The sequence below is a fragment of the Carassius gibelio genome, chromosome A23, assembly GCF_023724105.1.
Source record: "Carassius gibelio isolate Cgi1373 ecotype wild population from Czech Republic chromosome A23, carGib1.2-hapl.c, whole genome shotgun sequence".
Lineage (NCBI taxonomy): Eukaryota > Metazoa > Chordata > Actinopteri > Cypriniformes > Cyprinidae > Carassius > Carassius gibelio.
This window is the reverse complement of record NC_068393.1, coordinates 6,314,716-6,342,665: the sequence shown is the minus strand read 5'-3', so window position 1 is coordinate 6,342,665 and position 27,950 is coordinate 6,314,716. Positions and strand designations below refer to the sequence as shown.

The following is a 27,950-nucleotide window of genomic DNA, read 5'->3' as shown; positions in this document are numbered from 1 at the left end:
TCTACAGCAGCCGAAGCAAGTAGCCTTTCCTGTACCTCCTCACTGCCACAGCAGTGTCTGCTCCCGCAGGAGCCTTTTTGTATCTCCCCACTGCCGCAGCAGTGTCTGCTCCCGCAGGAGCATATATATATATATATATATATATATAGATATAGATATAAAAAATCACATTTGGTCTCGCAGCGAAAACTTTCCCCGATAGAGCTCTTACGTTTTTTCTTTTGTCCAGTGAGCATTGGGTCTCACAGCGGACGCATTGTGAGAAAATCTCCCAGTCAAGCTCTCATTTTCCTCTTTCCTGTTTTCTCTCTGTCCAGCGAGCATTTGGTCTCACAGCGGATGCAGATAGAACTTTCCCGGTAGAGCACCTACATTTTCTCTTCCGTCTTTCCCGTTTTCTATTTCTGTCCAGCGAGCATTTGGTCTCATAACGGACGCAGTGAGAACTTTCCCGGTAGAGCACTCACTTTTTCTCTTTCGTCCAGCGAGCATTGGGTCTCACAGTGGACGCAGTGTGAGAAAATGTCCCAGTCAAGCTCTCATTTTCCTCTTTCCTGTTTTCTCTTTCTGTCCAACGAGCATTGGTCTCACAGCGGAGAAAGGCTCAAACTCGCCTGATCGGTCGCTCCAAATTACATTTGCTCCCCGTTGCAGGCCAGCAGGGCCTGTCAGTCCAGGTACAGTGAGCCACCATCATGGGCCCACTGGCCAAACATTCAGACCCTTTCTCGAGATGCCAGCCCACCAAAAGCGGCACTCATTTGGGGTGGTCTTTAGTTCGTTGGCTGTCCTCTGCTCTTTAGCTTTTTGGGGGGTACTCTAGGTTCGGGCCATTGCCGAGCCCGGAACCCCTTCCCCGGACAGCACGCCAAATATGCAGTATAATACTTCAGCTAATTATATGTAAGTGTGAACTTGTGAATTGAAGTTTCATAACAAGGTTCAGGAGAAGCACGTCAGATACTTAGCCTAAGGCCGGTGACACACTGGATGCGTGGCGCAAGCGTCTCAGCCGCGTGGGGTGTCGGTTTTTAATTCGGCTCCCATGTTAACAGGTTAGAGCTTACAGACCGCCTGCGTGAGACGCGCGTCTCAGGCGCGGCTCGAGCCGTGCGGCAAACGCTTGCTTGCTAGAAATAGAACCAACGCCTATTTTTACCGCAACACGCGCGCGTGTTGGAAGCTTTTCCAGGCTAAATATAATAGGAAAATGTGGTTAAATGTCATTTTGTACACAAATGCATATGAATTCCTGATATTTTGATATTTGAAAGTCTATAGGTTGACATAAATTCAGATATAAATGTAATAAAAAAAAAAATCGATTTTCAAATATTGCACCTGTCAAACATAATCTATTCCTTTATCAGTAGGCATAGGTGTAGGTGTGTAGAAAAAAGTATATATTGTTGTAATGAAGACATGAGCCTGGTCTGTCAACGGACTCCCTCTACAGCAGCAGCGCGCCAGCGCCGCGTCAGGCACGCTTCTGGTGTGTAAAGACACAGAATCCGCCACGCTTCTGGGACGATTCAGACACGCGGCGCTCACGCCACGCATCCAGTGTGTCACCGGCCTAATTAGCACAGGTGGAACCACTTAAGATAATCAACCTTGGTGTATAAATACAGCTGAATTAGCCTACCTGTCTCCATTGACGGTTTATCAGCATCCCCCTCCACCCCATCTTCTCCACTAGAGTTCATTTTATCATTGATGCTAAAGAATCAGAAACAATTGTTGCCAGTCACTCTGTTCCGAGGTCTTACCTCATGAACTCACAGCAAGTCAAGTCAAGTCACCTTTATTTATAGTCACTCCCTACCCCTCAGGAGTCAGAAGCAGGACATTCCGGATTTGACATATACTCCTTTAGAACCAAGTATGGGAGGCGAATAGTCAAACCTGTAAGACTGAACCTGTGAACTGTGTGTGGTGTTGGTACAGGTTCTTTACCACTTAATGTAAATAATTGAGGAAGAGTGTTCAAGATTCAAGCACCAAAGTTAAAACTACCTGTTTGTTCAAGGAGTTAGACAGGAGCCGATCTTCCAGCAAAAGAGGCAGAATAATCCTCTAAGATCTGTTTAGAGAAAGGTAGTCTACCCCCTTGTTCTCTAGAAAGAACAGATGTGGTGTTATTGAAGTGTAACCAAAAGGCTGCCACTAGAGGGAGCACTAGAGGAACACTTGATGTGCCAGTGAATTATATACATGAAATGTTTCAGAGTTTTCAGTAAAAGCACATAAATACAGTTCGAGTCTTTATTTACTAGACAAATGCACTCTCAACAATTAACAACAATAATATTGTGGTCTATAAAACAAACTGCATTATAATTAAACAAATTATAATTAATATATAATTAATATGACAACGTGTAAAAGTAAAACTTTGCCTTGTGAAAGCAAAACTCACCAAGAACAAAAAACAACATTGTAATAATTTGAATCTTTGTTTCGGAACATAGCAATCGATCTACAGGTGTGAAAAGCACCCTTATTCATAAATCAGTTGAAAACTATGTAGCCACTGTCTGTTCTGTTTTTTTTTTTTTTTTTTTGCTACAGTAGAAATGACATTAAGGTGACATCCAGGTGGATGCTGCACACTGGTGGTGGATGAGGAGATTCCTCCTGACTATGTAAGCACTTTGAGTGTCTAGAAAAGCGCTATATAAATGTAAGGAATTATTATAAATGTAAGGAATTATTAATTGTATGATTTAATTTACTCCTAATTTATATACTTCACATTGATACATGCACCATTTACTGTTTAATGTAAGAATGATTGTTGGTTAAATGAAGCTACTGTACAAACCACATAATCTATCGCCCTACACCTAGACCTACCCCTTACAGAAAACTTTCTGCATGATGACACTAAAAACTAAATCTGTGATTTATAAGCTTCTGTACCCATGGGGACCTCAAAATAGGTCCCCACAAGTGGATGTGTATTAATGTTAAAGTCCCCACCAGGATAGAAAAACACGTACACCAAAACACACCCATATATATATATATATATATATATATATATATATAGGATATCTCTGCACGTCTTTGGCTGTTAGTCAAGCTTTATCATGACTGTCTGCTCCTATGATGAAGGGATCATCAGGTTCTGACAAAATATTACTTTTTTTATTTCAGTTAAACAACAGTGAAAAGATTAAATTTTTATATTTCCATGCACACAACATAGTTACAAAATGTATCTGCACAGCTTTCAAAATAAACCAGATATTACAAAACACATAAAAAAAAATTGCTATATTTTCCACCATTAATACTCCATTAACATGAATTTATTGTTGTGATGTTATTTGCCCCAGAGGACAGACTGTGGACAAAATAAGATGTATACTGCATCCTCTACCGTACACATCATGAACAAAACTGAAGAAAACAACAGTCATTCCCAAACACACCAGAGATATAAAAGTAGGAATAATAATAATAAGTGGGAGGGACTCAGTGGAAGAGGATGTGTTTGTGTTTGGTGTTGGGACTCTGCTCTCGGCTCTTCAGTCTCCGGACAGCTTCTCTCATGTGTTTGGGCTGCAGAGGTGGAGTATCTCCCCACTTCTCACACACGTCAAGAGCTGAAAGACAATAAAGAAAGAAACATTATGGAGACAATCAGTGAGGCTCAAGGTTTACAGCTGAATCATACCAACCTTCCTCAACGATCTCCCCAGCAAACACTTTGGATATCCCTGACATAGCGATGACCACATTCTGAGAGACAGACGATCCTGTGATGGACTGAATCAGCTGCAAGACACAAACAATCATCACATGTCTTTCTTTTATCGCCATCTTATATTACAAACAGAGTGGAACAATTACATTTTTACAGAGTTCCAGTTAGAATTCCTATGACAATTTGGAACCAAACCTAAAGCACCCAAATGGAAATTTGTGAATCGTTTAATAATAATAAACATTGCATTAATACAACAATACAATGCTATTTTTCTTTAACTGTCCAGCAGCAACACATTTCAGTACAAACGGGTCTTTGATAACAATTCTCAAGTATTAAATAACCATTAGAGCAGATATCTGTTTGACTCGTGTCAGATCCAGTTATGAATCTCATATCTTCAGGATTTCCTAACTGCTCCACTTACTCTTTTGATCGCAGCCTTTGGGAAAGCCGAGCGTCTGTACATCTCATAGCGATTCAGTTGTTCTTCAGAAAAGGATGACACTAAAACTCTGTGCAACACGAATGAGGAGTTATTAACATCATTAACACACATTCAAACAAGAAAGAATCATCCACGAAGCTTACTGCATCTTTTGGATTTCATCTTCATCCACTTTCTGCCGCTTCTCCTTTTTCTTGTCATGCTCTATTTTCAGTTTTTTGTCCGGGGGAGGATGGAGTGATGAAGATCCCTCTTCCTCTTCTTCACCAGCGGATCTCTGAATCACAGTCAGATCAGTAATGACTGAACTCTTTCTATCTTTGGCAGCGGGTTCAGAGGAGGTGCTGCTGCTCCCCGGGGCGTCCCAGGACCCCTCGTCCGGCCTGGCTCTCTCCAGGGGCCTGTTCACACGGGCCGGGTCTGCCATGCTTTAAGACAAGAAGAGCTGAAGTAAATCAAGAATGGGAAATAAACTCGATTAGTTCATGCTCAGCTGACGTGAACCCCTAAACCACTCCAAACATGTTTCTATCTAATGTGTCATTTTCTCCACAAACGTTACCTAATAATATTAAATGATATTATGGTGTTGAGAAAATAAATTATATACATATCTCCACGGGTTACTGGTATGATTTAAATTCTTAAATGTGATTTTCACATTCGGGAAGCTCCCTTTGAAAAAGATACTATAAAAGTACATGGTACTGTTCGAAAACATGGTAATAATCATAAGTTCGTCCTGAGACTTACACTCTTGACTTGGTCTCAATTGGAAACAACCTGTTCGGCAAAAAAAAATTAAAGCCGTTTATTGTTTAAAACACAAACGCACTCGTCTACTAACATACCTTTCACGGTCAGCGGGGTTCAGGACAGTTTTATAAACACACTTACAGAAATGTTTTCGCGTCTACAGACTCAGCAGTCGCAACAACATCCGGTCAGTTTCAAAATAAGAGTCTTCAGCTTCCTCTTTAGATGGTAACCAGTTTATTAGAAGGTGCCTCCCATAATAAGAGTCCCCAAGCACAAATTAATTTTAACCACTGATATCCATGACCCAACCAGTAGATGGCGCTCTTTGTTGCATAATAACTGTTGAATAGCCGACACAACTCAGACGGATCCTACATTCAAACTCAGATCCTCCAGACTACGTCTAATTGCAGATATTTGTACAATGACCGCTTAAAATAACTACATTCGTTTAAATTTATTACTTCCAAGGATTCGCACATGCTTTGCTGAATATATTTAGTTTTAAAAAGCAATAAACATATCTAATCGTCTGTGATTTGTCCACATTCACGGGCGCTGAGATAAGAAATAAATGCCACGTGACACGCTGTTTTACTCCAGCACAATTTATTTTTACTCCTGAACAATTAATTAATTAATTTATTTATTTATTTTGCACCTAAAAGATAGACAAATTAGAAAAATTAGAATATTATTATTCAGAATATTAATATTCAAATAGATTTATTGTTTTTAGATCAATTTAATAATAAAACCGCCCCTTTGAATTACTGAGATATATAGATCATTCCACTTAATTACTCTATTTCTGTGTGTTTCTGTTTTAAGACAACGGGAATTTATGTCCCTGACACTAATTTATTATCAGAAATTGGCTTAATAAATAAATGCAGAAATTATGTTACTTTTAAATTATACAAATAATCATTTTATTGTGTATGATGCTGTTCGCTTCTAATTTCAAAAGGGAATGCGTGCTTAAATCAAAGTCCCTTTCGGTGAATATTTAGCCTTTTAATCAATCAGACAAATTCAGACAAAAATTAGGCGTGATTCACACATTTTATCTTGCTTTGTTAAAATTCTGATTCAATTTTCATTTTAATAATTCATCATGACATTAAAATCTTCAAAACTGACTTAATTATGGAATTACAAACATATATATATATATATATATATATATATATATATATATATATATATATATATATATATATATAAATAAATCTGTGCTGCCACTTTCTCCCAACTGAAGCTAGTTTCCAGTAAACTGGTTTCTTCTTGTCCTGATGTCAGGTTTTAAGGACGAGGGCTGCGTCATCGATCTCAATCCTCTAAATGCAGTTCCCCGTCATCAGTGTAATTAAATGATTGTGCATATTTCGCGACGTCACCGAGGAGCGCACCCCTCGAGGAAGTGACGTGTCTAGCCGTGCCAGAGGAAGTTTGTGGCGGCGCTGGGAGAGAAAGTTTCCCCGGAGCAGCTGCGCTTGGAGCGGGACGAACCGTGACACCGTGGACCGAGCGGACCGGAGCGGCGAGAGAGCGCGTCGTGCGGCGCGTGGACGCGTGTGACGGCGCCCGAGAGGCGTGCAGTGGGTTCGTGAGGCCGTGTGATCGTGTCCTGTTCGCCGAGAGATGGGGAAGGAGCAGGAGCTGCTGGAGGCGGCGCGCACCGGGAATCTGCCCGCCGTCGAGAAGCTGCTATCCGCGAAGAGACAGTCGGGCGGCTCGGCCTCCTCGGGGGGGCCCGGATCCTCCGGGAATGTCGGGAGCTCTTCCCACACGCTCTCCAGTCTGCTCAGGTAACGTTAGGACAGAGCCACGGAGGAGAGGCGCTATCTGTAGGGAGACCGGGGCTAGTTGTCACACTCTTACTCCCTTCATATCTCAGGTCTTGAGTCTTTTTCTGCGTACACACGAGCATTAAAGTCTCAGGTGCACACACACAAATATGTTTTTCCAGAAGGAAAGATCATTGAGGGCTTTATAGCACTGTGTTGTCTATAGCGGGGCATGTTGTCACACTCTGTGTGGTCTGTTGTCAACAGGCGGTCGTTTATTGACAACTCATTTGAGATGTGATCTGCTGGCTTAAAAAAAAAATCGCCATGTTTTACAGTGTGTGTATATATATATATATATATATATATATATATATATATATATATATATACATGCTACAACTTGCCCCAGTCTGATGAAGTGCATCACATTTCAGTTAAAATATGCTCTTCTGAATGTGTCAGAGTGGCTTTATTGTGCTCCGTTGTTACACATCAGGCTTTTTTTTTTTTTGTATTATTATTTATTTTTCTTTAAATGTGATTTTTGACATTTTAGTCAGTTGAACTTTTGACTCAAAACCTTTATTAAAGTAAAGCCTGTTGTCTTGGGTACGACTGAATTACTTTGAAAAAGAAAAGGAAAAAGAAGTAGTTCAAGGAATCATTCCTTTTCGAAACAACAACCAATCTGTCAGTTCTTTCGCAATATAAACATCACGTTCCTCTTTAAGTCCTGAAAGCATGAGTAACGTGCCCCATCATCCCTGCTGTCACGAAGCCCAATCTGAACTCCTACAGCAGTAAAACTGAGATACAGGACGCTCCTGCTGGATCTGATTTACACACGTGTGTTTACAGTGATGCAAATGCGGATTATTCCCAATGCAGTGTGAATGGAGAGCTGATCATTTGCATGCACTCGAGTTAGAATGGCTCTTATTTTGTTTTGCATATCAACAGTCTGAATAATGTTTAGGCACAATTTCACAGTGCATGTTGATCATACTCTTGTGTATTCATTCATAACTATAGACCTTACCTCTTCTTCTGGCATTACACAAGCCATTTTTGACCCACATGCACAGAATCAGTCCTATTCCCTGTGCGAATTTATCAACTAGTCTACATTTAGAGGCCAGAAATCATGCCACCCGTCCTGCCCAGCCCTTCTCCCCGTCAGAAGTCTTTGTGTCCACTGGCATCTGTGTGTCTCGCCGGCTCAGTGTCTCCACGAGAGAGAGAGCGGCTCAGCGTGTGTCGGAGGTAAATAAACGGATGATCGGCTGGAAGCGGTGCCAGCAGGAGAAGAATAAGAGCGTGCTCTCTGTCTGTCTTTAAGAGCATCAGCCTGTATTTACTCACCAGAGACTGAATAATTGGCAGGTGTTAAAGGGAGTGCTGTGTTTGCGTGCAGCTTGTCATGTGGCATGTGTGTAATGCAAATGTCAATAGTCTTTTGTGGTGTGAGTGTGTCTTCTGCATGTGCTTACAGTGGCATGCATTGTCATCAGATTTATTTAACTAGTTGAAATGGAGAGCAGTAAGATTTAATCCTTCACAAAATTGCACTTATTAACATATTAATAAGCCCACTTACACTTTTATTAGGGATGCACAATATTAGATTTTTGCCGATATTCGATAGCGATATGTTTCCCGTTTTTTGAAACAACACCAAGTGTGTTTTCCTCTCCTGGAAATTATAATCAAATTATTTTTAATTTATAGTTTTGAGCAAAAATGTATTGCTGTATTATTTTTTGTTTTTTGGACAGATGAAGTTAATATTTTATTTGTGGATTTTACAATAATGGATGGTCTAAGAGCAAAAGAGTTGTAAAAACTCTAGAATTAAATATATATATATATATATATATATATATATATATATATATATATATATATATATATATATATATATATATTTATTTTAGAGCTCCCTGTATTAAAATTTTCATAATCCATTTGAAAGAATATATTACACAATGAACAAATATATTAAATTATGCTATTGCTAGTGTCAAGTTTGAGCTATTTTGAATCAAAACATACTCAATATTTTTTTTTTACTTAAATTACTGCTCTATTTATTCAGAAACACAAATACCTTAATGACATTTGTGTATGTTACTGTCATTTTATTACAAGTAGCCCAACAGTGCCCCCTAAATAAATAAAACTCCTTACTGAACAGGCTTTAGGACCCAGGGGAGGCTGCTGGACTTATGTGCAGACCAAAACAGTGAATCTTATTATCATTCTGCAAAAAGTTTGCTTCAAGAATGACCACACTACTTACTTGATCTTATCTCTAGCACACCCTGAGCACGTGAGCTACTCTCTTATGTTTGCATTTTAAGCCTTTATCGGCCGAGTCCGATAATATTGTGAATCCATACTTTTTATGCAGTTCTACCTACATTTTTGCTAAATTTCCTAAAACCTACCTGTACATGCAATTACATTTCCACATGAAATAAACATCGGTGGCAGGAAAACATCAATAACGTTTATTCTGTTTCAAAGAAATTATGATTACAGGTGCAAAGTATTGATTAATAAAGGTTTATTTTTACCGTAGTGCATGATTTGTAGACTAATACATTATGATGGTGGAATCACATAACCAGCTCAGTTTTCAGTTTTTTGACATAAGCTTGCTCGGTAGCTCACCTGGTACAGCATTGCATTTGCACTGTGGAGTCTTCACATACGAGTCCCGTTAAAACAAGTCATGATAAAACAGTTCAAAGATGTTAGAAGCATGCCAAAAGGGTTGCTTTAGCATATGTGTTTTAATCGTAAGTCAATGTTTCCGGTTAGTTGTACATTAGGTGACCCATCATTTTAAAACGTGATGGAGCATTCACCTTATAGCGTCTCTTCCTGGACATTTCATTTCTGAACTTCCATGATCTATGCAACCAACAGAGTAAAGTGTTACCAGATTCATAGGGGTGTACGTCAGTGGTGCGCGGGTGCACATGTGCAACCGAAATAAAAAATGTGGTGTGTAAATAAGTTCAGTCCGCTCATTTATGTTTGTCAGCTGTCAATGCACAATTACCGGTTTAGATTGACTAACTATAATACTGTATACGATTTTATTAAACTGTTCGGATTTACTGTGCATGACATGTTAAAATTCAAAAAGGTTTGTGAACTACGTGAGGCGGAAGATTTTCGATTTCAAGTGTATTGTAGTTTAAACTAGTACTGAACTGATAAAGGTTTTCAGTAACTGATAAAGATGTACTAGATCGCTGATATATTGTTGATATTGTTTGCTGTGGAAAATGTGAGAGAGAAATTTACTGAAAGTGAAATAAACTCCTTTTACATATCATTTTCAGACATTGGAAACCGATTCGTTATGAATTGTTAGCACTGTTAGTATTTGATGTGTTCTAGAGGAAGCAGTAGATCTCATTCTTCTCTGTACGTTTTTGGACCGGTCTCCTGAAACAGTCTGATAGCTGGATCTGTATTTGTAGTGGCTGTCAGAGGGCTTTCCTCTCTTCAGTAGTGGCACGTCTGGACTCATTTAAGAGCTATGAGTGGCTTTGGTTTCATTGACTGCTCACTGTTTGGACCTCTGTGGACACCATTCAGCTCTTGTCAGGGCACTGTCACCTGACTTCCTCTCGCTGTCTTCAGTCTGTTTGTAATGCCTCCTGAAGAGATCACGTTCATGTTCTCTTCTGTCTGGATTCACCAGATGAGATGTTTTGGAGGATGTCACTCTACAGTCAAGGTGGATGTGAAGTGAAGACAGTCATGCTCCAAAAAGGACAAAAAAACTTTGTATAAGTTGTTTGTACAGTTGTATGCAATATTCCAGGTCTTTAAAGTCATATGATAGTTTTGTTTGAGGAACAGTATGACATTAAATTATAAAATAGATGATTGAAAATCTTGATTGACAGCTGTGGTTAGATTTCTCATGGAAAAGAGCGGTTTCTTCTGGAAACATCATCTTTTATGTTTCATGGTAGAAAGATGAGATGAGGGTGAGTAAAAGATGGAAGAATGATTGGATGAATGACCATGAACATACCTGTGTTGTGATGGTAGGGCTTGATTCGGTGTAACAGAGGCTTCCTCATGCTTGGAAACTACGGAGAACCACTTGCACTGTTTTTTTCTCCTCTTTCTGTGTATGGTATGGAGCAGGTGATCATGTTGAGACTTGCCGTTTTGTTGTGAAAGCGGTTGAGTTCTCGGTCTATTTCTTGGAATGTCGTTTCAACATGGCGGCATCTGCAGATTTGGACATGCTGTCCTGTGTGTTCATACGTGCACTCGTCTGCTTCAACACATTGTGTCCACGTGTGGATTTAACATTACTTTCTTCTCTTCTGTCTGTCTCTCTGTTGCCTTTTTTCTCTATTTTTGCCTTTTCATCATTGGCCAGAAATCAATCACCTGCTGTCTATCCATTGTCTACACATTTATATGCATATATCCTGTCTGTCTGTCTGTCTGTCTGTCTGTCTGTCTGTCTATTGGCAGTATATATCTTTCTGGCTAGCTATATGCCTGTCCATCCATGTGTCTATTTACTATTTGTCTGTCTGTCAGCCTGTTAACATCCATCCCTGTCCGAAACCTAGCTATTTGTCTGTTTTTCTATCTATTGATCTGCTTATCAATTAAAAGAGACTTTCACTACTTTTCAAGCTCTTTTAAATCAACAGAAGCAATGTCTTATGATGTCTGTTGGAAGACATCAGTAGGATTGGTCTGATGGTTGGTAGATAGCCTGTCATCAGTAGCTCGGTTTAAGATCAGATAATCAAACACTGACTGCTGTCAGTACTTTAGCTCATGTGCTAAGCGCCTTTTAAGCTATAGATGCATTGTTCCTCTATATAGTAGATTATATAACCAAATAATGAAATACTGTATTGTGTGAAGAGCCATTTGGCTCAGGTTTTTAGCAGTCTAATATGACTGGACTGAATTTTCAGACATATTCTCAGGGGTTTTATAGATTCATTGTGACTGAAGGACTCCGAGCTGTGAAGTGTTGAAACACAATCTCCTCTGCTGGGAAGACTCCTAAACCTCGTCCGTTGTGCACTTCTGTGTGCTACATCAGACTGCAAACTTCTGTAAAAGTGCTGAGTCTTATTTGTTTAGAGATTTGTGTTCGACTCTGTTCACACACACTGGTTTGATTCCCACAAAGCCTGGCGAAGGGAAGTTTCTCTGAAGAGCGTCCAGTGTAGTGGTGCGTTCCTGTGGGGAGATGAAAGGGCAGGTGCTTCCTGAAGAACTGAACTGAACTGAACTGAACGAGACTGTGGTTGTGGTGTTAACATGGACGACAGAACTGTCAAAATGGAGAGCAAGAGTCCGAAACTAACCATGCTGAACCTGCTCAGCGATGTGGTTGATCTCCGTAAGCAGAAATATGCTGCCAGGACGTCTGGGAGGAAGCCGTTGTTTTTAATTTTTCAATGTAATTACACAATCAGTGGGTGGTTTATGTTTTGAATATTTCATGCTAAATCATAAATCTCTTTTTACATGGTGGATTGTTAATCAGAGTACTGTCTTAATCGTGTTAACATCAGATTATTGTGTTCCATGTAAACATTCTCATCGTAACACAAAGGACTACATTTCTGCAAAAACACCTTTATTTTAAGGACCAGTTCCACTGTTAACTAATTGGCTGTTTTTATTACGTATAAAGCACATATTAAGCCTTGTTCTGCATGATTTTAGATCAATTAATCCAACCCAATACCTAAATTTAACAACTGCCTTACTATTATTTAACAATTACTATACTATTACTACCATTAAAAGGCAAAACTCACAGTTAATCATCAGTTAATAGTAAAAACTGGTCTCCAAACTAAAGTGTGAACAATTCAGTTTAAAATGTGAGCTGTTGCAATTAAAAGTGGGGTGTAACGATTCATTCGTTATATCGATGCATCGATTACAAACCCTGACGAAATCGCGTCACATGATTCTTGAATGAAAGTGAAAGTGAAGTGACATTCAGCCAAGTATGGTGACCCATACTCAGAATTTGTGCTCTGCATTTAACCCATCCGAAATGCACACACACAGAGCAGTGAACACACACACACACACACACACACACACTGTGAGCACACACCCGGAGCAGTGGGCAGCCATTTATGCTGCGGCGCCCGGGGAGCAGTTGGGGGTTCAGTGCCTTGCTCAAGGGCACCTAAGTCGTGGTATTGAAGGTGGAGAGAGAACTGTTCATGAACTCCCCTCACCCACAATTCCGTCCGGTCCGAGACTAGAACCCACAACCCTTCAATTGGGAGTCCAACCCTCTAACCATTAGGCCACGACTTCCCCAAAGTGAATCGCCGATCTCAGAAAGTAATCGATTTAAAATGCTAAGAATCGAATAAAACATCTCAAGATAAATTAAAAGAAAATCGAAATTAAGTGTTTTAAGGGCTTCAAACTGCACACCTCATGGCCCAGTGTCTTATGGACTATATTGCAGTCACATGCCCCTCGGATGGCCAACTCCTGTAGTTTGGCCTTCTTGATCTTTGGCCTTGGCTAAACCAGCTGGCCACACTCTCTCTAGCAGTGAAATCTTCCAGACTTGGCCCCGTTACACTGATTCTGATCAGATCTAACACTGTGTCTGAATGAAGGATGCTCTAGTGTCTGATCTGAACAGATAAACAGTCCATCAACAGCTTATACTACTGTTTCAGCTATTACAATAGTTCAGTTATGTATGTAATAGGAAAGTGATTTAGTTTCGTTTTTTTATGAAGTTAATTTAGAAAGCGTAAAATAAAATCTATAGATATAAAATGGTTCAAGCATATAACAATGTTTGATACACCGTCATTTTTGCTCCTAAAGGTAAGAGTAATACATCATTTATTACTGCAAAGGGTCTACTTTTTATTTGTGTGCACTCTCAATATCAATAAAACGTTGCACTTTCTGCTGTGTCGACTTTAAGAGGAGTACAAAAATAAACCAGTGAACTCAGTGAAAACGTGCTTTACAGACATGATAAATATATCTTTAGAAAGATTTAAATGACTACTTAACCAAATAAACAAATCGAAAACAAAAGCTCTTTAATTAGAATCCTAATCTGTAAAGATGTCTCTTTAAAGATGCGGGCTGAAATGCAGGGCTCTAGTGTCTGTTGTTCAACCACAGGGAGACTTTCAGAGTCGCTTAGGCTTTTTTGTCCTCAAGCGGCTGGCCGCACCGGTGTGACCTATGATTTATTTTTTTTTTTTTTTTTGTCGCACCATTGAGAAATTGGTATCACTTTAGAGCCTGATAATTATAATAATACATACATTATTTTATTTGACATTTGTCACTTCTGAAATGATGGCTACGCCGCTGGTATGACAAATTGTTAACCTATACATAATATTTTAAAGCTTTTTTTTTTTCTTGGCTTACATACATTTTTACATATGCCATGTCATGCCATAGCATCATTAAACTAGCATCTAACAACGGACAAAAGTGTTTTTTATTTACTTATCTATTTCCTCCATTAACCTATGGTTCTCTAACCATAAAAGCTGCTGTGTAATTTGCCTCTGACTAAGCATTAAAATAATTTAGGGGAAGCATTTAAATAATCCTGTAAATGCACTTAAAGAATGCAGAATCAAATCCTTATAATCTAATCGAATCAATTTAATTATGAATTGAATCGTACTAAATATGCAAAAAAAAGTTCATGAATCGAATCAAAACCCTATGAATCGTGAACTGAATCGCTGTCTACCCTAAGATTTACAGCCCTAGTTAAAAGGTTTAAAATGCAGAAATCTACCCTGTATGCATTTGTTGTTGGGTCATAGGATAATTGATGCTTTATATAGGTTAGGCTATGTTTTCCGCTTTCATGTTGTGTTAAAAACACACAAGGCTCTGTTTGATGTGGCTGCTTCACAGCTCACTGTTGAGTGGTTTGGTTCGTGAACTGTGTGAACAAGGACCGATCTGTATCACTTCCTGCTGTCCTTTTATAAACTAGTTTGCTATCTTTTGTGTCAAATCTGGTTGAATATATCCAGCCGAGATGGTATACTTGCATTTAGGACTACTGGCCTCATTTAACGTTTAGGTAGTGTTGGGTCTGTGGTAAGAGTAGTTTTCACACTTGATCCAGACACGTTTTTGCTATAGTACATGCAGGATTGAGTCTCCATGCAACACTTGCAGAACACCTACTCTAACACTCTCACCAGATGTGACATGATGACTCAGTGCATGGAAAAAAGTATCTCACTCAGTTAATCAGGGTTATTGTGTTAGCTGCGACTACAATACTCGTTGACCGGTTATCTCACGTACTTACAGTATGTGTTTTGCATAGTATTAAAATTAAAAGTGCATCTAGACCGAGCAAACATCTTGCAGTAAGAAAGAAGGAAATGTATCACAAAAGCAGACTTGAGTATACATTTTGAATACCGTATTTTCCGCACTATAAGGTACTCTTAAAAGCCTTCGTCCTTTTTTCAGAAAATTAGTGCACCTTATAACCCGGAGCGGCTCGTATAAAGATCAATCAAACGTTTGACTGCAGTATCTTCTATTCTATGCGTCTTATAATTCGGTGCGTCCTATATATGAAAACAGTTCTAAAATAGGCCATTCACTGAAGGTGCGCCTTTATAATCTGGTCCGCCTTATAATGCGGAATATACGGTAATTTATATATATATTTTTTCACATTTATCAGTTTGATTTATCATTTATCAGTTAGCTCTTTTGATTGCGAGGCAGCAGTGTGCTTACAGAGAGAAAGCCCGCCCACAGGCTCCTCTGATTGGCTGTGATGTGTGTCATGTCTGGTGTGGACCGATAAATTGCATCCTATCGCATTACATCACATGTAGTTAGGAAACTGTAAAACACATTTCTTCAGTTAGAATTTGTATTTTTTTCTCCTGATTTTTTTAGGTAATTTTGGTGATGAAGGAACGCCACATCAGCACGAAAGCCTTACAGTTGATTGTTAGAGACTTCATTCCTAACCTGTAATGAAAGAAGTTGAGCTAAATGTCAGCTAAACTTGTAAAACTAGGTTAATATCAATTTAACTCTGAGTGAAGGGGAAGTTTCACTGACCTGGTCAGGGTTGGTCTCAACAACAGTGTCTTTGACTTCAGAATGAACCTCTTTTGACTGGATTATACTCAGTCATGTGTTGGACATTAAACCATTCCTGATTTTTCTCTCTTCTCTGTTGCTCCTTATAAAGAGGGGGCAGCTCTACATCTTAATTCATATTAAATAGGGCTACACGATCTTGGGAAAAAATTTCATTGCGATATTTTATTTTTCTGCGATATATATTGCGATATTAAATCTAATCAAATTTTTTCTTACAAACAAAAATGGGGTGAGCACACTTACATTCTCATTTTAAATGATTTAAACATCGACACCATCATGTCAATTGATTAATATGCACGAAGGAGAGAGAGCAAGACAACTCGTGTTGTTTGAAGACGGTGAGTGTGCGGCTGGGGTGCTTGATTCCATCAGGTGCTTGATTTCACACAGAGCAGCTGTTCCTACACAGAGCCATTTTTAACTGAGAAGATGCGTAAATCCACGTTCATTTTCAGCGTTTATTTGTGCATCTTCACAGTTAACAACGGCTCTGTGTAGTAACAGCTGCTCTATGTGAAATCACACACCTGATGGAATTTACCGCTGATTAGAGAACCGGCTTTACTGACGAGATGCGCATTAACGGTTGGCCGATCGTGATCGGAGCAGCCCTACTCTTATATAGTGTTAAGATTTTACTCATATTGCCAACCCCTAAATTGTACCATGCATTATTTATTTTGAAAATTGTTCGTATATATTAAAATGTCTTCCCTTGACAAAGCGAGGGTGATTTAAGATAGCCTATTACATGTATAACAGTTCCTACTCTCGGCCCTTGACACTCTTCACACCCTTGAATCATTCTCAGTGGTTATTTCCACACACTTACATTTATAGACTTCCTGGTATGTGTTGTTTTATCTCATTCTCTCTCTCTCTCTCTCTCTCTCTCTCTCTCTCTCTCTCTCTGTGTGTGTGTGTTTAAATGTGTATTTAAGCATCAGGATAAAATCAGTAGGAAGTGCTCTGTTTGACTATCGGTCATGAACCAGAAGCACTGGGATTTACGGACTTGCTTGACAGAATCCTTGATTTTGTTAAATCATTTGCCCTCATTTGTGTCTAACACACACACACACACACACACACACATACACCCACTTGCTGGAATGTAGTTTATCAGGAACTGAACTTAAAATTGGAGCTTGTTGTTGGCTATTCATGTAACTGTGTCATACTTGACTGCCAAATCACCATATCTGTGATTGAACTGTATCTAGGAGATCTTTGACAGGTTGAGTTTGAGAGTGCAGTGTCTGATAACATACTCTGTTACTAATGTGACCTTGTTTCCCCAAGATATAGGAATGAGTACTGCGTTGCTAAGGAGCTTTGGGAAAAGTAAGTTTTTCTCCAATACTAAAGCCTTTTCAATAATGCAGTGCAACTGCAGTGAATAAAAATGAACCAATGGCCAGGCAGAAGAGCTGCATGAGCCCATGTCCACAAAGCCTGCCAGAGCCCGCCAATATAGACAAGGAAATCTGTCTATATAAGCGGGCATTCGGGCATAGGATGCTAAGGTTAATTCAACTAATGCCATGTTTGGGCAATCTTTCCTAGAAAAACTTGTACAGCCTTGGCACTTGGCACAGCGAGTGCAGAGAGCATACAAGAAGTTAAGCAATTCTGAGGAGTTTAAGTGCGTTATGGCAAAACCCTGTTGAGAGTTAGTCCTCTAGCAGGTGCGTGCCAACTATGCAGAAAGAACCCTAGGCAGGGACGTCCAGGTTTTAAGACCTAGCAAATGTGTATGGCGAGGCCCAGCCAACCACTGCACAGATTTCAGCAATAGACACACTTCTGGACCAAGCCCAAGAAGAGTCAACACCTCTGGTGAAGTGGGCTTGTATTCCAATGGGGCATTACAGACCCTAGTAGAGGTATGTTAGGGTAATGACATAAATTTTCCAATGGTAAAGTCTCTGCTTCGTGACCAGATGCCCTTTGTTGCAGCCTTGTAAGGAAACAAAAAGTATGCTCAATGTAAATTCTAAGCTCCCTGACAGGGCAAAATAAATTTAACTCCTGGTCCTCCCCCGAGGGAGGAAGCGCAGATAATATAATGACATGTGCTCTGAATGGGAATGGAGAGCACTTTAGTTACATAACCATGTCTTGGCTTCAGGACAACTTTAGAGTTGCTGGACCAGATCTCAAGGCAGGTAGGGCTCACAGAGAGTGCCTGCAAGTTTCCCATTCGCCTGACTAGTGCTAAAGCCAGTAGCAGAGTGGTTTTCAGAAACGGTAGCCAAAGGTTGGTCGACTGTAGCTCCTCATAAGGAGGGCTCTTAAGAGCCCTCAGAACAGTGGGCAGATCCCATGTAGGGATGGTAAATGGGTGAAGCAGGATCAGCCTCCTGGACTCCTTAAAAATGTGGACAACTAAGTTGTTCCTGCCAACCAAATGGACAGCTATAGGAGCATGAGAAGCTGGTATGGCTGTTACATAAACCTTGAGAGAGGATGGGGAACAACCCTTATCCAGTAGTTCTTCAAGTAAGGACAATATCAGCTATATGTCACAGGAGGTTGGGACTTTGCTGCGTGCTGTCCACCAAGCAGAGAAACTGATCATTTAAATGGATCAAGACGTCTTGTAGACATGGCTCTAGCCTGATGAATTGTATGGAGAGCACTCTCAAGGAGGTCTGCAGGCTCACATTGAGAGGCCAAAGGGGATGAGCCCACAGCACGTGCCGGGGGTGCAGTAACGTCCTGTTCACCTGAGAGAGGAGGTCCCATCTAAGGGGAATGTGCCATAGGGCAGTAATGAGAAGCCGAGACCGCTCCGAGATCGGTGTTGGTTTCTCCAGAGAGGGGCCATTAGGAGAACCTTGTATTCTTGCTCCATGATTCGTCTGATTACCTGAGGTAAAAATAAGGTGGAAAATGAGAGTTGTCTGTTGAGTAAAAGAGGTCGACCTCTAGCCTCCCAAAGATCTACCAGGTTCTCTGAACTGTTTTTGGATTGATCATCCACTCCTCTGAGGGGATGTTTCTCCTGGATCGCATGTCTGCTCCTTTGATCAGCCTGCCTTGCACATGTGTTGCTCTCAGCGAATACAAGTTGAGCTGTGCCCGTTCCAAGATGCCACCAGAATGAAGAGGCACTTCGAGGATAGCCCTCCCTGGTGATTTTTATAAGGCACCACTGTCATGCTGGCCAAGTGGACTAGAACGTGGTGTCCCCTTAGGTGTGGTTAGAAGGTCTGAAAGGCCAGCATTTCCCAGCAGATGATTTGAAGTCAACTTTCCTATTTCGACCGTGGGCCGAATGTCAATTTGTCATCACACAGAGCTCCCCCAACCCATGTTGGATGCATCTCTCAAGACAACCTTCCTTCTGCAGACCATTCCCAGGGACATGCCATGTTCCATCCATTGAGGGTCTTTCCAAGGGGCCAGAGCTGCCACGCAGGCCTCGTTCACATTAATACATATAGGCTCAGCTGTAGCACCAGAGAAGGAGAGTCAAATGAGACCCAGCATCTTGTGAAATGTCTTTACAGGGCAAGAGGCTCCAACTTTGAAGGGGGCCGTGATTCACTGTAAGCCCAGTGCGTGCCCAGTTCTGGCGAAACTACTGCTCTTGACCTGTGTCTTTTGGTCATATGATGTTGCTGTAAATGTTATCTGTAGCCTTTTATATCGGGCTTTTAATTCTATGGAATGAGATTCCTCTGAGTCAGCACAGCGATCACATAAGAGAAAACACAGACAGACAGTGCTGGAAGCAGCTGCTTATCAGTAAAACAATGGAAAATCATTTTAAAATGAAAACGCACTAATGTAAACTAGGAATGTAATGGTATAAACATTTCTTATCACGATTATAGTGACCAAAATTATCACTATTATCGGTATTATCATGGTATTTTTAAAATGTGCTGGAAATGTAAAAAAATTACTGACACAAATCACTTAACCAAGTTTTATTTTAAAAAATCAACAAACAACAAATAAAATGTTTTTTTTGTTTACATAATCACTTAAACAATAACATTACTAATGATGTCCGGATTTTGAATGTCAACTGGACAGACAACAGTTTAATAGCATGTTTAGATATCTAATGTAAATGTTCATATAAAGCTTTGAAAAAGTTTAATAAAGGTAAACCTCAAATTTCAGCCTTTAAATAAAGAAAAGATAGAAGTCAAAATAATTGTTTAATAAATATGTATTTTATCTGCTCCATAAATAGTTCTAGATGACTTCTCAATTCCTTAAATATGTAGAATCCACATAAGCTTATTTTTCATCAACTAGGCAATTTATAGAAGGGCATGCAAATTCGGTCCATTTTTGCACTGTTCCTGCTCTGCACATTTTGTATGTCTCTCTGTTAACACGCGATAGAAGTGAACTCCATGCATGAACTATGTTCCCATTGACATTTTCCCTACACAGTGTTCATTGCTCCCTACTCCCTGAGCAGAGGAAATATGTTGAAGTTTACATCCCTTCGGAACATTCATTCACAGATTTGCGCTGCTCAACATCTTCACATACGGACATCACACATACGTGTGACATCAAATAACTCTGTAAATAAATACAATTTAAATTAACGTCTCACACACTTCAGTGCACTATGAATGGAACCTAAACGAACTAGATTCATGGTGGAATATCCTGTGGTGTCCACTTTGCAGGGCAGTACGTTCGAATAGAACAAACGTCTGAAGCCATAGGAGAAACATACAGAATGTGCAGAGCAGGGGGCGGGAGGATTGAAATCAAGAACCGCTGCTTTAGGTAGGCTATTTCATGGAGCAAAGATGAAAACAAAATGCCATTTTGAAGGTTCTGACTGTTTTCAGAAACGATTCAGAGGTACATTCATATAATTAATTCATTCATAAATTACTTTGAATAATTTCCTTAGCACTCTTTTAAAACCTCCCAGCTTTTCAACCCAAACAAAACTACTCTGCGTGCTGTGTCAACCTGAGACCCTTACTGAAAACTGTGCTTTATGCTGAACAGTATTTATTTATCACGAGTTGTTCAAATCGCAGTAATCTAATACACTTTTAATGATAATTAAATGATGAAATGGTAATACTAACTGTGGGAAATTTGATCACGATTTATCGTCAAACCGGTAATCGTTAAATCCCTAGTGTAAACGTGCCCTGAAAGATGTGGAAACTATTTGAACTTTAAAGGGTGAGGATAAAAATCTTTGTTCTTATTTTTTTATAACAAATATAAAAGAATGACAAAGATACACATTACAACTACACATAATGTACAAATAAAACAAATGGTGCTTTATTTTCAGGTACAATAGGTGTATTTATCAGGAGCATTCAAGAAATTGAATGAACAAATGTAACAATAAAACACTAAATAATCCTAAAGTAACTGTTACATGTTACGGTTTCTTCACTTCTTTTTGTGATTTGTTGTTTTATTAACATTTAAAGGAATAGTTCATCCAAAAAACCTAAAAAATTATGTCAGCTTTTTGTCAGTGTTTTATTTTTATACCATTATTTACTCACTCAAAAGTGGTTTAAAACCTGAATGAGTTTCTTTCTTTCTTCTGAACACAAATGATATTTTTGGAACGTAGAAAACCAAGCATTTGCTGGTCCACAGTGACTTACATTGTATTTTTTGCTACTATCACATTCAATCATTCTACATGTAAACCTTGTGTGTTTTGACAATATTAATGCAAAAGATAACTTGGTTCAATAATCAGGTGCTGTTTGACAGGTTTTAGTGCAAGTGCTTTGGGTGTATGCGGCACTCAGAAAAAGCACAGGTCAGAGCAGCGCGCGAATGAAACGTTTAAAAGCACGTGTAAATAATGATAGAATAACTAGCGCTAAGTTAACACTGCTGTGAATGCTATGTGGTGTTGTTCAGTATATGACGGAGGCTCCAGAACCGCAGCTGATAGAATGTGCGCTGTAGCACGATACTAAGAGATATTTTTATCATCCACGATCAAAAATATTTATATCGCACACCCCTACACTGCGTTACTGAAAAGTCTTCAGTATCTGAGAAATAATGACTTTTCCCACAGCGTCTCGGTGACGCAGTACGAGTGAATTATCAATAGAGAAATAAAACTGTGCTACTTTGGATGGGGGACACAATGTTTGATAATTTATTTGTTGATTTTGAAATACATTTACTTCAGAAAAGTTGTTAGATAGTAGTTTTCAATTGTGTTAGTCAAGAATTTGAGGCTGTTATTACAGCGAACAACTCTGGAATCTTCATTGAGAGTGCAGCAGTTGTTTTCACAACTAATGGTCTATGAGGAATCTGACACCATCAGGGGGGCATTCCAGGAACTGAACTGGACGGAGATCTTCTTCTTTTTCTTTCTAGGAGTGCAGAAACTGAATGGCCATTTCTCATGAAACAAGAATGTAATGTTTATGTTCTGACCGAAAACAAATGTAAAACCTAGCAGACTAGTCTTGTGTAAAGTGCACTAGTGACACACTAGTAAATAAGAAGTCTAAGTCAATATAATAATAATTTAGGTTGTATTATTGGTTTTAGTATTAACACACACTGTGTCTCTTGAACTGATGGAAGAACATTGCCTTCCATTAGCTTTTCTTGTATTTTGTTCATCTGACCCTAATTCACCTCTCACTAAAGAATGTCCTCTGGAAAATGTGACCTTATATATATATATATATATATATATATATGTATATGCTAGTTTTTATCAGCACTACTCTTCAAAACTGCTTTGAAAACTGCTTTTGTATTTGTGGGAAATCTGCTAAATTCAGCAAAAACCATTTAAACATGGGGAACTTCATAAATGAATGGTCCTCAAATTCTCAGGAAATCTGCAGACAGTTTCTGTTTGAGTATGTGCAATAGTTTAAAAGAACCGCTTGTATTTTGTCCTTTAAGCAGCCTTCCATTCTTCATCCTTCATGATGTTTTTCCCTTCACCTCCTCTGGTTCCTGGCAGGCCGTAACCCACCTGCTGTGAGCACCACCTACTCCTACTTACCAACTTCAAACGCTGTTTTATTTGGACACAGAAGAGTTAGCTGCTGTAATGTCCTTTCTGGACACCAGTTATTCTTGTCTAGACATTTTGATTGCTTGTTCTAATTTAGTAGCCCCCGAGTTGCTTTACTTTTCTTCAGTGTCAGCAGAACACCACAGTCCTTTTTTATATATATACATCCACACACAGAAAGTAAAATTAATATATATTAGTTTTACTTTTCTAGGTTTGTAACTTTGAAGCTTTTTCTCTGTCCCCCCAAGGATGTTGTGGTTTCATGTCTCCGAGACAATGTTCTCTTTTCCAAGGAGGTTGTGGTTTATAAAACCAAGTGGAGTTTATTGAAATAAATGTACATTTTGCTTCCTTTAAGAGAGCAGTTTTGTCTCTTGCTTTTCATACCTTTGATTTGTTACGTGCTGAATTGTGTCAGTGCTTGAGTGAGGACTAAGAGGTCAACCTGAGTATGCGTGTTACACTTTGTTCAGGTCTCCCGGCAATGCAATGCAAAAACTTGGTCTAGCTGCAGCCAAACTGGAACAGAAGTGTTCTATTTCCAGAGGAGAGAAGTGGGTCGTTTCCTTCTCCAAAAATGATGTCCATCAGACTCTCACCTGTGGTCACTCTGAAATAAAGAACTGACATTATTATTTGAGGGTGAGCTGAACAAAGTCAGTGTTGTAGTTGAGACCAGCTCATTCGAGTCATGACCAAGACCAGAACAGGGACGAGTCCAAGGAATGGCCAAGACCATGAGAATATGGCCTTGTCTCAAACAAGCTGGTCTCAACTACAATACTGGTTTGATTACAATGTTTTTAACTATACTACACTTAGTAGAAGGTGGTCACCATGGCATCTGGTCTGAGGCCTCTTCATTGAATCTGGTGTTTTGTTTTGTTTTTTAGGTTCTGAATTGGCCGTTTTGACACCTCTCTAGAATTAACACACATTTCCTTCATCTGCTTTCTGTTTGGCACAAGCAGCACTAGTAAAAGTGTTTCCACAGATGTGGTTTGACTCACAGTGACTCATCAGTGCTTCTCTGAGACTTTCATCATTACCTGTGCTTGCAGGTCTGTCCCTGATTCTCAATTCTCAAAGTCATCTGATCCACTGAGCTAGTTTGAACTAGTGCCTACTAAAAGATACTACTACTACTTGTGTGAGTTTGTGACCGAATCACACCTGGTAAGCTAATATTAGTCATTTCTCTGCACGGAGCTACACGTGTTTGGTTTTCAGGAAGAATTCTAATGTTAAATTGTAGTAGCAGTTGCATTGGTGTTGACAGAATCATAATGTGTAATTAATAGAGGTTCAACAGATTACAAAGCTCACATTTCGGAACATATTACAGTTTTTGAATATTTGTGAGTATTTGACAAGAAGGATATTTTGAGATCATTTTGTGCGTATGTGAAGACATGAAAGAGAAATCAATTCATTGTCAGTACGCTGTCTGATACGCCTCCCTCTCTGTGCTCGCTACCAGTGCGTGAGTACCGAATTGAGTTCTCTTTCGCTGCTTCTTGCACTTGAATGGTTTTAAATCACTAGGATGTTTACATTGGCAATATATATAGAAACACGTGCATCAGTATGTGATGGTTAAACTTTGCAGTTAATCCGTGAATCACACACATGCCGAACTGTCGGGCCTTGTCCATACGGATCACTGGTCAACTACGATCCGTTTAAACCCTACTGATTATTTAGGGCTGTCAAAGTTAATATGCATTTGATTGAACACAGATTGATATTAACTGATTTTTTTCTGCTCTGTGTGAAGAACTGATTGGAACTGACAGAGCTACAGTGTGTCTGTTCACACAGGAGCGCGATGTCCATCAACTGAACTGTAGGCCACTATATTTATGAACACTAGTGTGTGTGCAAAAGTCATTGGACTGTATTGTTCACGAAGTATTGGAACTCTCCACACATCATCAAAAGCAGCAGTGTAATCATTTTAACCCATGCCATCTCAATGTGCTCCAAGCCTATTAAACCAATGCTCTCCAGTATACGTCTAATCTGCTCACAGCAGTGATCCAGGCTGCCTGTTCACCACAGACTGTGGAGATTGGATGAAGGGAATTCTGATGAGCTTGTGCCAGTGATGCATCTGGTTCTGGCACTGGGTTCAGTACACTTAATTAAACTCCAATGCCCTGGCAATGGGCACCGTGTATCAGGCTCCTCTTGGCAATGTGCCGTGGGATACGGCTAATCCCCAGCAGTGTCCAAGGCCCAGCTAATTGGCTCAAGATGATATCCGTGACTGTGCTAGACATGTCCTCACCTGTTCCCAATCTTTTATCTGCTTGCTATTATGGCATATTGATGGGATATAGTGGGATTAGACATCATCAGGCAAAGTTGCCAATGAAGTTGAGAAAAGTTACTTTTTGTTTTTTGAGAACTCTAATGAATGCATTCATTGACCAATGAGAATTTCAGAGAGGTGGGATTTTTAGTTCATTCTATTACTACCAGCTTAGTCCACTCCCTTAAAACAGATCATATCCAGAGCCATTTTAGCTTACTTTTGTTTCACTTTTCTATCTTTCTCACTTCCTCCATTACTTTAAGTGACAGCAAATTTAAAGCAAAAAGTGTTTTTTTTAGGCTTTTTTTTTTTTTTTTTTGATGTCCAAGGCCCAAACCCCATTGGGAAATGTGAGTTTTTAAAGCTGCACACGGACTACTGCCCTTCCACTTCCATTTCCTCAATGGGTGCTTTAAAAAAATCCTCCTCTTTTTCACTTGTGTTCAGTTCATGTTTGAAGAAATGTAAGAGGATGAAGATGATCCTCTAGTCCTGGTGACTCATGCCCTAGAGTTGAGGCTTATAATGAGGCTTTATTAAAGGTCTTCCAGACTTGTTTTGTTTAGATTCAAAGCTTCACTGATTCATTTAAAGTCACTGCAGCATTTTACCTCGTTTATCAAAATAATCTTTGGCTTTTCATCACAATTTTTTACTTTATATAAGTTTTTGTTTTTTATAAATTGTGGAATCAAGATTTTTAATAGAAATATTACCAAACATTAGAATTAGACCCTTTGAAAATGTCAGTGTAAAAAGTAAAGGGTAAAGAATGATCCAACTGCTAGGTTCTCCAACAGCAGCATCCGCCTCCAAAAGCAATGACCGCATTTGTTTCTTCTGTTTGGTCTAGGCACAAGAAATGTAAATTGTTATATTCAGTGGCTTCTCCTACTTTTCGAAGTGATATTTAGTGGGAGTTCATTGTTGACTTATTCGCAAATGTTTTATGAAAAATTTTAATTTCGCGCATAAGTTAAACTCACAACTTTGGATGAAAACATAGCTACTGAAGCTCTGACTACACTGGGACTGTTTTCATTAATAGAGCAAAAACTGGTAATATTGTGTTAATTTCAACTAAAAATTTACAAGAATGTTTACTTCTTGTTTACTAAACTTTTGTATTAAAGCAGTCTCACATGCATGCAGCGATATTGCTTAAATATATTAAAAAAATATATATATATATATCTCATCAAAAGCACATTTGTATCGCTAAAATAACTAGATAAATATCTTGCGGTTTCAAAAAGGCTATGTCGACTGCAGCTGAACTAGGCTACTTTAAATTGTGAGTAACTGTCGCTTGACAAACTGCAGTTTTAAAGTCTGTTCCCATTACTGAAACCACCATATGCGCTTTTCCCACATGCAGAGCTTTTTCTGTAATGGCTTAAATGTTGACATTATGAGAGCGGTTATGTAAGGTGCCTCTCTCGGTTCATTATTTTAATCCGAGTCCTGAATGGATGTGCTTCCTGCAGAGATGTGCTCAGTGGGGCTGAAGCTGGCTGCGGGCAGAGCTCTGGGCGTTTATGCCAACTCAAGCCTTCTTTCCTTCAGAGTCGCCCGGTCTCCTAATGTATTCTGATGGGCTGATCTTTTCACGGAGGAAATATGCTGCAAGGTCATGAGGCCACAGATGTCTGCGTGTGTTCATTTGCATCGTGAAGTGTAGTCTTCTGGGTTGTTGGCAGGTGAATGGTAGTGAAAATACTGGCCATCATCTGTATTGTGTGTGTAATTTTGGTAATATGTTTAGTATTGCACAGCATTGTTTGTTCATACCTTTTTTTTTTTCATTTCGGTGGCTTAATGTGAGGAATATTCTGCTCTTTTCTGCCATGCAATCTCTTTCTCCCGCCCTTCAGCGTTTCCCACCGTTTCTAGAGCTACTCCAAGAATTCAGTTTTGCTGCAAAGCATGCTGGGTACTAGACATCTCTCTTACTCCCTTCTCATTCTAGAGGTTGGAGATGCATTTTTGTTGAAGCTTAGCATCACAGCTGCTAATCTTTCGAGCCATTTTGTGGACTGAAATGACTGAGGTTTGTACGGTTTGTGGGGTTGAAATAGTCTTTGTGTGCAACAGCAGTGCTGTGGTGGAGGCTTCATGGGGTCGATCCGTGCACCAGCCAGACCCTTCTCCTCAATCCAGTTACCATGGCTCTATCACAATACTGCCCTGTGGGCCGGAGATGACCAACATGATGTCAGATTTTGTTAAAAGATATTTCTTTATGATAATGTGCTGTATTGAGAAGGAGAAGATTGTTGTAAATTCAAATTTGTGTTATGTACAAGTTATGCTTTGAAATGATTTAATCAGTTTTATTTAGTTCTGACAGTGGTCAATTCTGCATTCAGTGTCAGTGGTCACCGTAACTTCTGGTGCAGCACATAGTGAGAAAATAAGATCAAAACTGAGGAGGTGTGACATGACAGATGGGACAAAGCAATACTCATATGATCCTTTGATAAAGAGATTTTTGGAACAAACAAATCTAAGTCTGACTCATAGATGTATAAAAACATGGACTTGGTGTCCATGACATCACCCATAGGTTTCCGAAGAGAGTTTTTGAAACCAAAATTGGGCGGAGTTGGCCGTCGCCATCTTGGCAGCACGACACTCCTGGGGTAATCGATAATGGGCAAAAAGGTGGGAGCTGGTTGCTGAAGCCACGCCCACCTAGCGCGACAGTGGTGACAGCAGCAGCA

The 27,950-nt window shown here is 39.5% G+C and overlaps 2 protein-coding genes across 17 annotated transcripts in view; one reads left to right on the top strand and one right to left on the bottom strand.

Annotated features, from left to right (window-relative positions):
* Window positions 1-3,128: 3,128 nt before the first annotated feature.
* LOC127945094 (transcription initiation factor TFIID subunit 11) lies at window positions 3,129-5,171 on the bottom strand. Of its 5 annotated transcripts, none has more exons than XM_052541667.1 (5): window positions 5,015-5,171; window positions 4,307-4,608; window positions 4,143-4,230; window positions 3,687-3,783; window positions 3,129-3,611 (listed from the first exon to the last, which is right to left on the bottom strand). In XM_052541667.1, exons 2-5 carry the CDS (start codon window positions 4,588-4,590, stop codon window positions 3,481-3,483), a joined length of 600 nt encoding a protein of 199 aa, XP_052397627.1. In that variant the 5' UTR covers window positions 4,591-4,608; window positions 5,015-5,171; the 3' UTR covers window positions 3,129-3,480. The 5 variants fall into 5 exon arrangements, with proteins under 5 accessions (XP_052397627.1, XP_052397628.1, XP_052397631.1 ...); XM_052541668.1 differs by having other exon boundaries at window positions 4,307-4,591; window positions 5,015-5,153; XM_052541671.1 differs by having other exon boundaries at window positions 5,061-5,149.
* Window positions 5,172-6,227: 1,056 nt separating this feature from the next.
* The window catches only part of LOC127945070 (ankyrin repeat and SAM domain-containing protein 1A), a 96,305-nt gene continuing 74,582 nt past the window's right edge, over window positions 6,228-27,950 (top strand). For 3 of the 12 annotated variants that reach the window (XM_052541626.1, XM_052541623.1, XM_052541621.1), the window contains exon 1: window positions 6,261-6,733. In XM_052541626.1, coding sequence (XP_052397586.1) covers window positions 6,567-6,733 — 167 coding nt within the window. In that variant the 5' untranslated portion in view covers window positions 6,261-6,566. Of the gene's footprint in view, window positions 6,734-27,950 lie in introns of all 12 variants that reach the window. The other 9 variants (XM_052541619.1, XM_052541618.1, XM_052541620.1 and 6 more) reach the window with 7 other exon arrangements.